Source organism: Abramis brama (assembly GCF_963993115.1).
Source record: "Abramis brama genome assembly, chromosome: 23".
Classification (NCBI taxonomy): domain Eukaryota; kingdom Metazoa; phylum Chordata; class Actinopteri; order Cypriniformes; family Leuciscidae; genus Abramis; species Abramis brama.
In genome coordinates this window covers 3011149-3028947 of record NC_139985.1, presented here as the reverse complement: position 1 = coordinate 3028947, position 17799 = coordinate 3011149, and the positions used below count along the sequence as shown (strand labels likewise).

The 17799-nt window shown below is 36.1% G+C and overlaps 1 protein-coding gene across 1 annotated transcript in view; it reads right to left on the bottom strand.

Moving 5' to 3' along the window:
• megf6b (multiple EGF-like-domains 6b) overlaps positions 1-17799 on the bottom strand; it is a 67853-nt gene that overhangs the window by 9127 nt on the left and 40927 nt on the right. The window contains exons 7-27 of the mRNA XM_084100172.1: positions 16895-17020; positions 13777-13899; positions 13529-13651; positions 12222-12359; positions 12012-12134; positions 11787-11909; positions 10595-10753; positions 10358-10489; positions 8276-8404; positions 8053-8181; positions 7767-7901; positions 6933-7067; positions 6655-6780; positions 5465-5596; positions 5267-5395; positions 5059-5190; positions 4384-4512; positions 4152-4280; positions 3782-3910; positions 2164-2292; positions 623-751 (exon numbers count right to left, since the gene is read on the bottom strand). Coding sequence (XP_083956298.1) covers positions 623-751; positions 2164-2292; positions 3782-3910; positions 4152-4280; positions 4384-4512; positions 5059-5190; positions 5267-5395; positions 5465-5596; positions 6655-6780; positions 6933-7067; positions 7767-7901; positions 8053-8181; positions 8276-8404; positions 10358-10489; positions 10595-10753; positions 11787-11909; positions 12012-12134; positions 12222-12359; positions 13529-13651; positions 13777-13899; positions 16895-17020 — 2739 coding nt within the window. The remainder of the gene's footprint in view (positions 1-622; positions 752-2163; positions 2293-3781; positions 3911-4151; positions 4281-4383; positions 4513-5058; positions 5191-5266; positions 5396-5464; positions 5597-6654; positions 6781-6932; positions 7068-7766; positions 7902-8052; positions 8182-8275; positions 8405-10357; positions 10490-10594; positions 10754-11786; positions 11910-12011; positions 12135-12221; positions 12360-13528; positions 13652-13776; positions 13900-16894; positions 17021-17799) is intronic.

The following is a 17799-nucleotide window of genomic DNA, read 5'->3' as shown; positions in this document are numbered from 1 at the left end:
CTAATATCCTGACAGTCAGTCTTTATTAAAATACATCAGAAAATATGTATATCTAACTAGTAGGAGCCAAATCCTCTGTAACTACTACAGTTCAAAAGTTTGGAATAATTGAGATTTTTTTTAATGTTTTTGAGAGTCTCTTTTGCTCACCAATGTTGCTTTTATTTGATCAAAAATACAGTAAAAACAGTGAAATAATATTACAATTTAAAAAAAAGCTGTTTTCTATGTTAATATATAGTAAAGTGTAATTTATTCTTGTGATCAAAGCTGAATTTTCAGCATCATTACTCCAGTCTTCAGAGTCACATGATCCTTCAGAAATCACTCTAATGTGCTTTTTTTCCACTAAATTATTATTAATGATTTCTGAATGATGTTTCACAATACACAGTACTGTTTTTAATGCATTTTTCATCAAATAAAAGCATTCTCGGTGAGCTTAAGAGACGTCGTAATTATCATAATTATTTTAAACTTCTGATGGGTAGTGTATATGGACAAGCTCAGTTTATGTCCTGCTGAAGTATTTCCTATAGATGTGGGATATACTGAAGGGCTGCATTTCCAGAAATAGCCAGTAGCCTTTGGTGTACGTCACACAGAGTTCAGATGACCTTACCGTTCTCACAGCGTTCTCCTGTCCAGCCCGGCTGACAAACACATCGACCCGTCTGTCCGTCACACTGACCGTCGTTCTCACACGCACATCTGTCCTGACAGCCTGACCCGAACCGACCCGCTGGGCATTCTGGGACCACAGGGATACATGATGCTTTGTGTTGTGACTTTACATGAAACATCTGTGACTTTCTGCTTTATTTTTCGCTTTAGCACTGAGGATTAAAGGACAACTCCAGTGAAAAATGAACCTAGGGGTAATTAACACATGGTTACCGAGTCGATCGTTCCCTGCGATGCGTTTTCATGAAAATCGAATGTAAAGAGTTTTATCTTTAAAAACAGATTAGCTCATAACAGTAGTATATGGGGCACAGAGTAAGTAAAAGTAAATCGCTAGTTAATACCACTAACAAGGCTCAAAATAGCCTCACACTAACACGGTAACATAATGAGGGTCCCTACATGCAAACCGAAGCATTGAGAACTTTGTAAGTGTACAGACAGTTTAATAAGAAGATACTTTATAAAGACAGTACATTACGCGTTTACATGCGTCATCTTGGAAAACAGTCTCGACTAGTCGAGTCACGAACGCCGTGCTACGTTAGATTTCACTATGCGTAATTCCTATCGACCAGCTCACTTAGCGCGGCGTTCGTGACTCGACTAGTCGAGACTGTTTTCCAAGATGACGCCTGTAAACGCGTAATGTACTGTCTTTATAAAGTATCTTCTTCTGTTTTTAAAGATAAAACTCTTTACATTCGATTTTCATGAAAACGCATCGCAGGGAACGATCGACTCGGTAACCATGTGTTAATTACCCCTAGGTTCATTTTTCACTGGATTTGTCCTTTAATGAACCTCATGTGATCAGTCATGTCTAGTAAGAGTTCACTGCGTCCATGTGCTCTTCTGAAACATGAGGAAACCTTCACCCTGGAGCAGCGGCAGGAGTTATGAGGTGTGAGGAGAAGAAACCAAGATCTTACATGAGACGAACGTGTCAGCAGTGACGACTTAACAAATCCTGGAAGACCAGCACGACACTAAACATATGATGTAATGCCTGGAAATCGGCAGCTCTTTTCCTTCCCGACTTACACTGGACCAGTGACGGTCAGCATGAGAGATCCATTACTGGAGCTGAACATCGAAACTCATAAAAACGCAACGTCAAAAACATTTTGCACAATATCAAAACTCAAATTTTGCTGTGCAGTTGCAGATGATGCCAGTTCAAATCTGGCTTGCGACATATCCTGATCATTTCCAGTCGTAAAAACAAAACCAGAGCTTCCACACTGGCAATCATGGTTTCCTCTCCAGTAAATGTACAGTAGTGTGTAGTCAGCACTGCGGTTAGCAGTCTCGTCAGCACACTGCACACACTCAATTAAAGTGTATTACATATTGCATTGAGTAAAATTCAGGAAAATTCAGCATTGATCACGAACAGGTATATTCCAGGTGAATATTCCAGGTGTTTTCCCTCACAGTAAATAAAGAAACTGAAGTGTGAAGATCAGAGTCACTGACCCAGTTGACAGGCGGATCCCGTCCAGCCGCTGGGACAGACGCATCGGCCGCTCGCAGGGTCACACAAGCCCCCGTTCTCACACACACAGATCTCAGAACAGCCCAAACCGAAGAAACCTGGAGAACATCCTGCAGAAACAGCGACACAACACTTGAGATACAACACCAGCAATAATTCAGACTCACAGAAATATGATTCATCACAAAGTGAAAAACACTGGCTTTCTACTCTGACGTATTTAAACGTTAGAATGTCCATATTGTTGTCATCAGTGAGTCTTGGTTACTTTTTATTCAAATTAATATGCTTAATTACTTCTAGGTACATAGTTTCACTTTATGTTATTATTTCATTGTATTGCCCAACATAAATTTCCCCTTAGGGATTAATAAAGTTGCATGAATTCATTCATTAATTCATTCATTAATGAATATTGATGAAATGTTAGGGGTCAGAATTTTTATTTTTAAAGAAATTAACACTTTTATTCAGCAAGGATGCATTAAATTGTTCAAATGTTGTTGGTAAAGACATGTATAATGTTGCAAAATATTTCTATTTCAACTAAATGCTGTTCTTTTAAACTTTCTATTAATCAAAAAATCCTGTAAAATATGTATCACAGGTATTCAGCTGTTTTCAACTGATAATAAACAATGTTTCTTGAGCATCAAATCATCATATTAGAATGATTTCTGAAGGATCATGTGACACTGAAGACTGGAGTAATGATGCTGAAAATTCAGCTTTGATAACAGGAATAAATTACATTTTAAAATATATTCAAAAAAAAAATTGCTCTTTGAACTTCACAATATTACTGTATTTTTGATCAGATAAATGCAGCCTTAGTGAGCAGAAGTTTCAAACGGTAGTGTTTAAATATATTTCAATCATGCATTTATTGATAAGCATAGAATGTACATAGACTTAGTACGAAGAACACTGCCGAAAAACTGCACATGAATACGGTGAATAGAATACGAGCTTCTGCAAGGAAAAGTAAGGAGATCTAGGCAGGTGGAGCTGGGGAAGGGGGAGGGGAAGGAAAAAAAGAAATATCCATTTGGAAATAAATAGGCCAAAAATGTCAGCTTTAAGAGAACCAATCAGCTGCTCAGAAGAGTTTCATGACTGAACTATGTATATGTACTTCAGCATTGTACATGTATATAGTCAGCTAGTACAGTTTTTTAAAGGTCCCATATTGTACGCCTTTCTGAAGTTTTATTTTAGGTTTTGATGTCCTTAAGAATATACATTTGCAGTATAAGTACCAAAAAACATCTCAATATATTTTTACAGCTCCTTTCTCAGGAGCTCTGCCAAGAACAGGTCGATTTTGGCCTGTCTACTTAATATTCATGAGCCTTTCCTCTGATTGGCCTGTTGTTTTCTGAGTGACCCACCATTGGTGGGGGTGGAGTCTGAAGGCGGTGACTGAGTAGTTTTGAAACTTATATGGTAGTTTCATCGCCTCTAGTCCTCTGTTAGGGGCGATGAAACTACCATATAAGTTTCAAAACTACTCAGTCACCGCCTTCAGTCTCCAAAAAGCCAGGAAATTTCAGTTTTGACAATATGGGACCTTTAATGAATGAGGCGTCCGAATCTTACGCTGTGAGCAGGAGTGTCCCGTCCACCCTGCGCTGCACACACACTGACCGCTTACGGCATCACAGCTGCTGTTATTGTGACACACACACGTCTGAGAACAGCTCGCTCCATACAATCCAGCAGGACACGCTACAGACCAGACCACAACAAACATCACTCATGGGAAACCTGGGACAGAAGTGCTCAGAAAAGAATATATAATCATGCAGGGTTTTGCACAGATGAGCAAGATAAAAATCCTGTTTGTTTGACAAGGCTTTATCAATTTCACAGGTGAAGAAGCTAGCCAATCATTTCCACACAGAAGTCTTAAAGGTACAGTAGCAACGCATGAAGATAGAAGTGATGATAAAATGCTACAAAAGCTCACTTTGGTCACAGTGTGGACCGATCCAGCCAGGCCGGCAGGAACATTCACCATGGACATGATCACAGAGACCCCCGTTCATACACACACACTTCTGTTGACAATCCAGACCATAGAAACCCTGCGGACAAGCTGAACACACACACACGCACACGCACAAGCATTCAGTCAAAAACCTGATCATCAGTATCCGATAACGTGTTAATAAATGTTAAGTTGAACAATCATACTGTACGTTTTTCACAGAACGTTCCAGTCCAGCCAATCTTACAGGTACAAGCTCCGCCCACATGGTCACATGATGCCTGGTTTTCACACTGGCAGCGATGCTTACAGCCCGGCCCAAATGAACCAGCAGGGCATTCTGGGATAGATGTACGACACAGATCACGTGATAAATACTGTAACATTTATAACAGATTTAGATATGCATTTAATATAGAACGACTGTCAAATCTAAAATAGTCCCACTCTACAAGGAAAAATTATTCATATTTATCATATATCATATATCCATCAAATTATTTTATACATGGTCACATATGAATTGAGAAATTACATGGAATATCTGTACATTTATAAATTACTTTCTCAAAACGCAAAACCATTAAAAATAAGCAAGTGAAGTCAAAAAGGTTTTAAAAATGTTACAGGATCTTAGATATACATTTTCCCTAATATATTCGTGTATATTTTAACCTAAAATGGTGATCCATTTTATTTTTATTTTTTTACATTGCAAAAAATACTATGGAAGTCAATGGCTATCATTAGCTACCATCATATGGAACAATGAAATAATATTAATATTGTTAGGACAGCGCATACTATGACATGTGTCTTTAGCACACTTTTACGGTGTTGTATGTGTGTGTGTGTGGTTAAAGTAAAGTGTGTATATGTGACTCACTCTGGTCACATCGAGGTCCAGTGAAACCCGCCTCACACTGACAGTGTCCGGTCTGAGCGTCACACACTCCGCCACTGTTTCGACAGTCACACACACTCACACAGTCCAGACCCCAGCGGCCCGTGTCACAGGCTACAACACACACATTGTCTCACCATCAAAATAATGACATTTTATATTAAAGTATAATAAAAACCATGAAACGTACCCTTCCTGCAGCTGTGGCCCGTCCAGCCGGGAGGACATGAGCAGCGTCCGGTTACAGGATCACAACGTCCTCCATTCTCACACACACATCTGAGCTGACAGCCCACACCGAAACAGCCCGCGGGACACACTGAACACAGAGAGACTCAAAAACACCGGATCCAGGAGAAAGCACAGAGATCCTGACGGATTTACTCACTGTTCTGGCACAATCTGCCGATGAATCCAGGAGCGCACACACACGTGCCGTTACGCCGGTCACAGCGGCCTCCGTTCTCACAAGACGGACACGTTTCCCGACATCCAACACCCCAGTGGCCCTCCACACACTCTGATGCACAAACACACTGTGTGTATCAACATTTATAATTCAGATAGTTATATCATTTCACCCTTATATTATGTTCCGGGTCAATGTGACCAGCAACATTTTTTAGCTGTCGGAAATAATGGAGATCATGAAAATGAGTGACTTTCTCATTGAGGCTCATGAACATCCCTGCAAAGTGAGGTGTTGTGAAATTTACGGACTACATTTCTGTTAAGACTGTGATGTTAGCGACCCTCAAGTTTCATGGTGGAAGGAAGCTGCACAGACACAACATTATTCAAAAATGCATGTATTTTGTCATGTCAGGGTATTAACATTCACGCATGTGGCAGATGCTTTTATCTAAATGACATTGCATTGATGTTGTACATTTATATCAGTTCACACGTTAATTGAGTCGAACCCGTGATCTTGCTAATCTACTATTTGAGCTTCAGGAAAGCAATATAAATATAGTATATTTAAATATTATTAAATGTAAATATTATCAATTTAAATATGTAAATATAACCAATTTAAAATATATAGCAATTAAAAAATAAAAAATTTTTTTTTGAAAATAATTATCTAAATTAATAATTAATTAAAGTTGGAAAATATATCCAACATACACACACACACACACACACACACACACATACATACATATATATATATATATAATTCTTTTTTTTTATGTATATATAATATTGTAAAAAATCTATTAAAAATCATATATTATCATATATAGTCTGAACCTTTTGGTAATGTTTGAGAAGTTTTAATGTTAATTAATGTTTACTGTTTTTACCTGAATTTATGTGTGTGTGATTTTTGGTGAATTGTACTGATCCAAACTAGCGTTACATAATGATCGTACCCAGAATTTAACATAATACAAGGGTTAAACAATATCATGCAAACTTGCAGAATTTTCATAAAGGATAATTTTGTGTCTATGAGCCACTAATGCAGCTTGTGTTTTCAAAATACTGTAAATAGTGCATTCATTTTTATCATAAGAAAAGAGTTTAGCTCAATATAAGCATGACATGTTGATGTCAGAATGACAATTTCACCTTTTTCACAACGTTTTCCAAACATTCCAGCAGGACACATGCATTGGCCAGTGATCCTGTCACATGATGCCCCAGAACAGTCACATGACTGATAGCAGCCAATCCCAAATCTTCCATCAACACAATCTATCACAGAAATGAAACACTAATCAAAGTCTTGCATCACATTCAATTTCCAAATTCAGTTTTATTGCAGTGTAAAATGTAGCATCCTATGGCCTTAATTGGCATACAGTACAGACATATTATATATATACCTGTAATTTGACCGAACAAACCTTGGTCACATTTGTCTCCTCTCTTTCCTGCGGGACACTGAGGTCGACAGGCTCCAGTCACATGATCACAGGTCACTCCATCCGGACAGGAGCATTTCCTCTCGCAGCCAGAGCCGAAGAAGCCTGATCCACACTCTACAAGGAAAAACAATCAATATTGATCATATCGTATCATATATTGCCATCTTTTTAAAATGTCTTTCAATGCAAATTAAAAATGTAAAACAATGTTAAAATGCGATGTTTTAACATATCCATTTTCTTTTCTTTTCATTTTTTCTAGATTTTTTCCAACTCTTTTCCTGGTATTTCTTTAACACAATGCAAATAAAAAAATAAAAATAAAATAAAAACAAATTATATATATATATATATATATATATATATATATATATTTATTTATTTATTTATTTTTAAGTTTTACAAACTATTAAAATGCTATGTTTTAACATATCCATTCTCTTTTCATTTCTTTTTTCTTTTCATTATTTTTAAATTATAAAAAAAATTTAGATTATTTTTAGTTTTCCAATAATTTTCCTTGTATTTCTTAAAACTATTTCAATGCAAATGAAAAAAATATATTTAAATGCTTTGTTTTAACAAATTCATTTTATTTTTTAATTTTTTTATATTTATTTATTTTAGATTGCATGTTTTCCAATTCTTTTTTTGTATTTCTTTAAAACATTTCAATGCAAATTAAAAAAAAAGTACATTTACTTAACTTTTATTTGCACGTATTTTCATGGTATTTCATAAAGCATTTCGAAGTAAATTGTTCAATACAGTGCAGTCTTGTATGAATACACTTTAGACGCTCGTCAGACGCACCGTCTTCACAGCTCTCGCCCCGATAACCAGGCTTGCAGACGCAGGCACCGAGACGACGGTTACACTCCACAGTGTTCTTCTGGACACACACACACTCTTCAGAACAGCCTGGACCGAACATCCACTTCGGACACGCTGCATGAACACGGAAGAAACAAAGAGCACAAGTTTTTATAAAGAAAGTCACCCATTTCTGAATGCAGAATTGAATGCACATTTAAAGTACAGCACAGCACACAGCAGTTTTAAAAGCAAAGTGTAGTTAAAAGGGTAAATCCCGACTCACATAGATGGCAGAACCTTCCGTACAGTCCCGGGTCACACAGACACGCTCCATAAGTGCGATGACACCGTCCATTATTAGCACAGTTACACTTCTTATTACAGAACTTCCCATAGAGACCCTTAGGACAACCTGGATTGAGTGCATCAAATAAACTCTATAAACATGACATGGTGCACACAATATTGAATATGTTATAAATGATTTGTAGTTGATGTGAACTGACCGTCCTGACACAGCTCTCCACTGACCCCTGGTGGACAGCGGCAGCTCCCCGTGACCGGATCACACACACCACCGTTCTTACACTCACAGCTCAACGAGCAATTCCTGCCGAACCAGCCCTCCGCACACGCTGGGTGACAAACACACAGGAGGAGAAAGGTCATGACCTTTGACAGGCGTGCAGAACAGTAAGACAGTGATATGTTTGTAATAAATGTCTCTGATCACTGGTTTATTGTGCATGACTCATCAGTCTTTTCATCATCTGATAAAAATGATTTATTCTCTGCCTGTGAAATGTGGCTTTTCTGTTGATGTAATCAAGCCCATGCTGAATTGTCCATTTCTCTCAAATGGATTGCATTTTCTTTCATCTTTAATGACATTTATGATCAGCCTTGAGGAAAATTAAACATCTTTTGAAAGGTCTATGGGCTTAGCATCAATATATGTTTTTTTTTTTTACAATAGACACTTTTTGTCTCCAAAAGCATTAAATTTCGAGATTTATTGATGTTTATACTATAAGACTGTTGAATGCTTGAATCTGATTGGTTGACAAATGTTCTAAGGTGTGCAGTTATTTTCAGGGAAGTAGTTCCGGCAGGTCTTGACCGCATCACAGTTCCATATCACTTCACCAAATGATTTCTGTCATTTCAAAGGCAGACAACAGCAAAAGAACCAAAACCAACAACACTGACCAAGCAAATAAATATGGTAAACAATAGGATAAAAACAACAAATTATTTCCATGTTTTTTGCCACAAAATTACGTTTTATTATGTACGAAAAGCACATACTGTCTTTCTCCCGCTCTCTCTCCCACTCAAACAAACACATACAGTACGGACACACACTCGCACAGAAACGTGTTGTCAGCGCCGCTCTGACGATTTTATAAGTTAAATAGTTCAGAAACTTAAAAGCTACATGACATTTCTCACTAGCGAGGTAATAACAGCGCTGTTCTTGAAGCAGATCAACTTACAGTTTCGCTATTAGTAGAGGCGCTGATGCTGAACACTGTTGAAGGGATATTTCACCGCTGGAAAGATGAATGTGTATTTAAATTGGGTCATTTATATAGTAGAAATGTGAAATTATTTTAGAAGTTGGTGCCTTCTAGACTGAGAAAAGCCAGAAAATGTATTTTTGGCTCATGTGGATGAAAGACAACTCCCAGAATGCACTTGCTTCGCTGCCCTACGAGGACACTCCCAAGCCACGCCTACTGGTTACAGAGGGCAGTGTCTGGAGAAATGATACAACTAGGCTACTAGTGACTCGAAACTGAAGAGACGGCGTTTTATCGTGAGATCCCCCTATGGGCGGGTTGAACACATGCGGGACGAGCTCCTCCTACTGGCTGGAGTCTCTCGCCTCTGGACAGAAAAGCCTCAGATGATGAAGATAAATGATGATTTTTGCGTCATCTGAGTTTTTTTTCCAGACACACAATACAGAAATCTCTCGTCTCAGGGGGACATGAGGGAGGGAAGCACGGTCATTCGAAAATACCACCGGGTTTCTACTGATACAAAGCTTAATGCTAATTGGTGAAGTATCCCTATAAGAGACGCACTCGTGTAATTCACACACACTTAATTTCTCTCTCTCTCTCTCTCTCTCTCTCTCTCTCTCTCTCTCTCTCTCTCTCTAATAACTGCATTACATTAATGGCTCAAGCCTCTGTTTCTAGCTCTAAAATTACATTTTGGGATTATGAACGGAGGCGTGGGATGAGAAATTAGTCCTACACACAAGAGCATTTTGAGAACAAAAACCCTGACAAATGTCTTGAAATACAATATCTGAACAATGTTAGAGGTGTGCTAACTGTAGTATAAGCAGAATAATTGACTCGTTGTGGCCGCATTATAACCTCAGGTGTGCATTATTTTCTAATAATTCACGTCGTCAATTATTCCGTACATTATCCATTGTTTACTTCTAAAAGATCGTAATACATTTAGACACCTAAACGATCAGCCCTCCATCATCGTTCTTCAAGATATTATGTAATTTTAAAAATGATTACTGATAATTATGTTAGTGTTGAGGGTCTTTCGGAGAAACTCACTCTCATTGCAAATGATCCCCGTCCATCCGTCAGGACAGTCACAGCCGTCTGTGTGTTTGTTACACACTCCTCTGTTACCACAATCCTCACACGACAGACTGCAGTCGAAGCCGAACGAGCCGTTCAAACAAACTGCGCAGACAGGAGGAAAAGAAGAGTTTGCATTATGATACATGTTATCCTACAATATATAAAATCACAGCACTGGTACAGAACAGAGTGACTAGGTTTTCGTACTGAATTTCTCAGTTAAAGTGCTCTCAGCGCGCAGCTCTCCCGCGTCGTCCTCGTAGTCGTCGTATCGCTCCAGGATCTGATCATAGTCCTGAAGGATAGTGAGATGAGGTCGGGGTTTCTCCACACCACTGCTCAACGCCTCGACGGACTGCTCCAGCACTGACACACACACACACACACACACACGAATGCAAACATCCAGTTTAATTAGATTCCTTTAAATGCACTGTATATGGATCTAAATAACATTACATCGCATAAACTATACTTAAATGGTCACATTTTAGATTAGAGTCCGATTCTCACTATTAACTACGACTTTTGCCTCAATAAACTCCTAATTACTGCTTATTTATAATTAGTTAATTAAAAGTTTATGTGTAATAAATTCTATGTTGAATCAAAATATTTCTTTCCAAAGCTAATTTTTTATAATGTTTATTCAATGCTTTTCTCACCTAAAACAGTAATGACTTTAAATGATAATTTCTAAGCCAAAATTGATGTGTGATTAATTTGTGATTAATTTTATAAATTAATTGGCACATCATGTAATTAATTAAAATAAAAAATGTAATCACTTAACATGCTTAAATATAATATAATATAATATAATATAATATAATATAATATAATATAATATAATATAATATAATATAGGTTCTGAAAATATTATATCTATTAAATAATATATAAATAATTATAATATATAAATATATTTAAAAAAAAATATAAATACATAAAATCTATCCATCTTAAAATCTCTTTTAAAACTAGAATGACTCTTTTTAATATGAATGAATATAATATAATATAATATAATATAATATAATATAATATAATATAATATAATATAATATAATATAATATAGGTTCTGATAAATATGATATCTATACAATAATATATAAATAATTATAATATATAAATATAAAAAATATATATTATAAATACATAAAATCTATCTATCTTAAAATCTCTTTTATAACTAGAATAACTCTTTTTGAAGCATTTCTTCTTTAAAATCCTTCTATCAGAGAGAATATTTCCCCTATTTGATGAATCTCTCTTATACAAGCGGGTTTCTGTGCATTAGGTTACTTCATTTAGCTCACAAATCGTTTATTGCTCTGCATTGGAAATATATTTTAAATTATGAAAAGAAACCCAGTTCCTGACAGACTGAAAACTCACATATACAGGAGCGTCGGTCTTCATCGAGACGATACCCGCGTCTACAGAAGCACTGGAAGGAGCCGGCGTTATTCTGACACGTGTGATCACATCCTCCGCTGGCAGCCAAACACTCATCGATATCTGTGATCACACCATTCAGTCAACATATTTCTGATATTTACACACTTTTAGCACTGTCGTGGATATTTGTAAGGTGAAAATGTAAATGTTTGAGTGTCATACCGTCACAGCTGCATCCATCAGCGTTCAGACGATATCCGGCTGTACAGTAACACTCATAACCTCCAGCATAGTTTGTGCAGTCGTGCTCACAACAGGAGCTGCCGTCTGCACACTCGTTTATATCTGACAGACAGAACACACACCTTTACCTTACAGGATCACCATGCTTGTGCAGTAAAACAGGTAATGGCCAGATCTAGTTTGCTGTACCGATGCAGGTCTTGCGGTCGTCGTCCAGATGATAGCCTTGGTTACAGCTGCACACGGGTCCAGTGGTTGAATGTTCACAGTGATGAGAACAACCACCGTTATAATGTTCACAGCTGTTTATGATCTCCATCTCAATACCTAAGAGACAAAAACAGACCGAAATTCAGGTAGACATGTTTAAAAGCGTGTTTAATTAATATATAAATGTGACCCTGGACCACAAAACCAGTCACATGGGTCACAATTTTGACATTGAGATTTATACATCATAAATAAATAAGCTTTTCATTGATGTGTGGTTTGTTAGGATAGGACAATATGAGGTCGAGATACAACTATATGAAAATCTGGAATCTGAGGGTGCAAAAAAAATCGAATCTCCTTTAAAGTTGTGCATTTATGTTCACGATTCGCTGCATTCACTCACAAAAATAAATGTTTTATATATTTACGGTAGGAAATTTACAAAATATCTTCATGGAACATGATCTTTACTTAATATCCTCATGATTTTTGGCATAAAAGAAAAATCGATAATTTTTACTTAATATCCTCATGATTTTTGGCATAAAAGAAAAATCGATAATTTTTACTTAATATCCTCATGATTTTTGGCATAAAAGAAAAGTCGATAATTTTGACCCATACAATGTATTGTTGGCTATTGCCACAAATATACCTGTGCGACTCGTGACTGGTTTTGTGATCCAGGGTCACATATATGCTAGTGCATATAAATATCATAATATTGAGATAAATTAAAATATATAATAGGAATAATTAATTTTTTCTATGCCATATGCATTTCAGAGCCGCTGTATTATAAATGTATAATGTAAAATGTGAATTTTGTTTTGTCTGTCCTATTACAAATTTACATATTTAGATGTACATCTACATTACATGCGTAAATATATAGTTAGCTACAGGAACATGTATGTATATATTTCATACCCATTCTATTCTACTGTATTTTACATGTATTATATTCTATTCTGTACTATTCTATCCGATTACATATATTTCATACCTATTCTCTATGCATTTTTGAGCAATTCTATTCTATTCTATTCTATTCTATTCTATTCTATTCTATTCATCAAAGAGCCAACCACATCTGAAAGAGGCTACAGAGAGAAACAAGTGATTTGATGAACTTCTTCTCATTTTTACCACATATGTGAGAGATGTTGTGTGTTGCAATTCTTTATAAGAAAGAATTACATAAAAAAATGAGGGAGTGAGGCTACAGAGAGAAACAAACGGTTTGATGGAGCTGTTTTCTGACAGGCTCAGATCATACTCACGATAGCACTGCTTGCCATCCACACCCAGCTCATAGGCAGCGGGACAAACACACATGAAAGATCCTCTAGTGTTCCGGCATCCATGAGCACAGTCCGCCTGGCCCGTCTGGCACTCATCAATGTCTGATGCACAGAAAACACACGCATGATCACTGGAGTATGAAGACGTGAATGTGACCAATGCAACAGTAATGTAATGTCATCTTTCTGTTCTAGAAGCATGTGACACAAACTCTAATATAAGTTACCTTCACAGGTCTTGGCATCTTCAGCCAGCTGATAACCTGGACGACATTCACAGCGGGCCTGAGCTCGATCCCTGAGGCACTCCTGAGAACAGCCACCGTTACGCTCCGCACACGGGTTCTCCACTGAAGACAGGACATGATCGTGTCACAGATAAGACAAAATATCTTCATGGAACATGATCTTTACTTAATATCCTAATGATTTTTGGCATAAAAGAAAAATCGATAATTTTGACCCATACAATGTATTGTTGGCTATTGCCACAAATATACCCGTGCGACTCGTGACTGGTTTTGTGATCCAGGGTCACATATATGCTAGTAAATAAATAAATAAATAAACTAGCATATATATATATATATATATATATTTATTTATTTATTTTAGGGCTGTCAAAAGATTAATCGCGATTAATCACATCCAAAATAAAAGTTTGTGTTTAAATAATATATGTGTGTGTACTGTGTATAATTATTTTGTATATATAAATACACACACATGCATGTATATATTTAAGAAATATTTGCATACATATACTGTATATATTTATATATAATTTATATTATATATAAATATAATTTTTTTATATATAAATAACACATTTTTCTTAAATATATACATGTGTGTGTATTTCTAGATACAAATTTAATTATACACAGTACACTCATATATTATTTAAACAAACTTTTATTTTGGATGCGATTAATCGCAATAAATCTTTTGACAGCCCTAATTTATTTTACTATCATATATGCTAAATATATTATATAAATAAAAAATGAGCATATAAATATTGAGATATACAAAAATATATAATCCAGAAAGTTATTAGGCTGTTGGGTCATATTTCACCCTAAAATTAAAAAAGACTAATTATGGCAAGACACAATGGGGTAACAAATTAACTAATAGATTTAACTAATAATTTAGTTAGATTTAAGAAATGCACACAATTTTTTATGTATTACAAGGTTTGTAAAAATATGATGTTTAAATATGCAAATTAGGTAATATCTAATTAAATATGCATGCATTTCTAAATTTGCAGAATTCCAAGCACAAAAATCTGAACACTGGATAAAACCAGGTTCAAAATTCTTGTTTCATTTTGTTGACATACTGTATTAGAGATACAGGTTTTCACCGAGAGGATTTTTCGATATCTCTTTGTAAATAAAAATAATTAAAAAAGAAAAAGAAAAAGAAAAAGAAAGTTGTATAAAATTAGACGAATGTTACATAAACAAACCTCTCTGTAAAAAAAAAAAGGAATAAAAGTGTAATGTTTGGTGTATGTAAGCACTGCTTAGTCAGTGTGGGAGAAAAAAACCCCCATCATATTTAGAAAACGGCCTTTAAAGATATTTATTACAATTGAAATGATGCAATAAAATAAACACTTAAAAGTGTATTTTGGATGTTTACATTCCACAAGTCTGAAACTACACATTATGAAAAGCCAAAAAGCCCCAAATCTCAAAATTGGCCAGTGGTTTTGCCTTAAAAATAGATATTTTTGGCATAAATATAGAGTACTTTTTTTTCTTTCTTTTTTTATTGTGCCATTATTTTAAAGACAATTAAACACAATTCTCCTTATTGTAGCCTCAAGACATTGCAAAATATATATTATTTACATTGCATTTTAGTAAGTATTTATACATCATGGTAGCAGGACTTATTTGTTGAACTGTCTTTAAGTTATGCTGATTTAAACAAAGAACATGAAATAATGATTTTAGTGAGAATATGAGAAGAAAATATGACTTTTAATTGTCATACAAAATGATGATTAATTATTTGAGGTGAAATGTGAGGTGTTTTGTGAGATCATCTATCATGTGTGTGCATCCAGCTGCTCTGACTAACTCTCACACACTCAGTGTGTTTAACTTGTCCAACAGCTGCAGTGAAACGATCTGTCCACAGCCAACAATTACACTTTTACAGAAACAGAATGGCAGAAATTATTCTGCAATCATGATCCTTCATCAGAGCAAGACTTCAGATGCGTTCAACTTCAGATGACCTCAGAGACGGGTGAGAACGAGACACAAAGATATGTCCGTGCTGAAGTCACCAGTTTGTGATATTATGTCATCCAGTGAATCAAAGGGCAACTTCATCCCAAAGACCAAAATCATATTTTCCCTAAATCTCCTTGAGCAGTTCTTGTGATTCTTTGGGAACTTCAAAGGATGAGAGCGCTTGGCTTCAAATACATTTGAACAATAAAACATTGAAAAGATTGTTTTAAATGACCTGCACAGTTACACCTCCGGTTAATTCTCTGTCGTTAAGACACTGATCAGTGTTTTCAGGCATCTGGGAATACACGCTTTTTAAACAGTGTTTAACAAAAGCTTCAACCTCACAGCAAACAGCTCCACTGTGACCTGTCAATCAAACTTCAGAGAGAAGACACATTCATATCTGATCGCTTAAAACTATTAAAACAAACTCTTGTCATCATTTATATTGATATAAACCTTACTTTCTTCATGCAGAATGTCAAAAGGACAAAAAAGCGAATTTTTGCGCTATATATATGATAACTTAGTTCTCGGCAAAATTTCTCACACAAAGTTGTTTAAAGCACAAAAATCCATCCAATTCTATTAATGGGGTTTGGCATCCATTATGTTAAACTTGAAGCATTTTTTGTGAGTAACAACTTTAAATTTGGTCATTTAAAGCTATAGCATGGCTTCCCAAAACTTGCAATAGAATTTTGTTACTACTTTTATGGTGTTTTTTTGTCCGTTTTTGGAGCTTCACATCACAACCCGTAGTCACTATATTCTTGTTACATATAAAGAGATGCATGAAAACTTTAACTTCTTCTTTTGAGTTCCACAGGAAAACAAAAACACATGGGTTTTGAACATGACAAATAAATGCGTTTTAAAGGAATACACATCTTATTCTTTTTTTTTTTTTTGATTCCATAATAACAAAATAGCATAGACTAAACACAAAATGGCATATTCAGTCAGTCTTTGCATTTCACTTTGGCTTAAATCCCACTGTCAACAGCTGTAAAACTGTGATGGTAAATGTGTCTTCAGGGTCAGAAATCTGCAATGCTCATGGGAAAGTCCAACATCAGTGACTCACATTTGCAGTGTTTCCCGTCCTCGTGGAGTCTGTGACCGGGTCGACAGCGGCACTGGAGACGACCCGCCGTCTGCTGGACGCAGAGATGCTCACAGCCACCGTTCCTCACACTGCAGGAGTGGACGGCTGAAAACACACACACACACACACACACAGGTGGAGATGCTTTGAGAAGACAACACTGGGCTGATATTGTTCAACATGAAGATCAAACGAGTCATGATAAAGGAGACTCTTCGGTAAGTGTGTCGGTGTCCTGTCAGCATGACTCTCTCAGTCCCACATTCAACTCTGAACTCAAACCACATTAATGACTGAACCGACTTCAACATGAATGAAGTGAAAAATCACTTTAAACTTCAAGTAGAAATTAGAGTCACTCTCTATAAGCACACATACAGCAGATCATAGTGCATGATCATATTCACTGCTTCCTTCCTCTGTCCTCTGATTATCTGTCTTTCATTCTCTCTTTTGTGTCTTTAGAGGAGGACTACACTGTAAAATACAGTATGTCAGTGTCAGGTAAATTAAAATGTGTTTTCACATAGTAACGAAGTTAACATCAAGTTAATGAAATTATTTAGAGGAAAAATTTACAGAAAAATTTTTAAAAATCTGATGTCATTTACCCTCATGATGTTTATTTAAAATATTTCTACAATAGATAGACAGACAGACCATAGATATAAACACAGACAGACATATAGACAGACAGACAGACAGACAGACAGACAGACAGACAGACAGACAGACAGACAGACAGACAGATAGATAGATAGATAGATAGATACATTTTATGTCTTTTGATTTTGGGGTGAATTATGAAACTGGGCAGGTTTGGTTACGGTTGGTCTGACTCTGTGTGTGTGTGTGTGTGCGTGCGTGCGTGTGTGTGTGCGTGT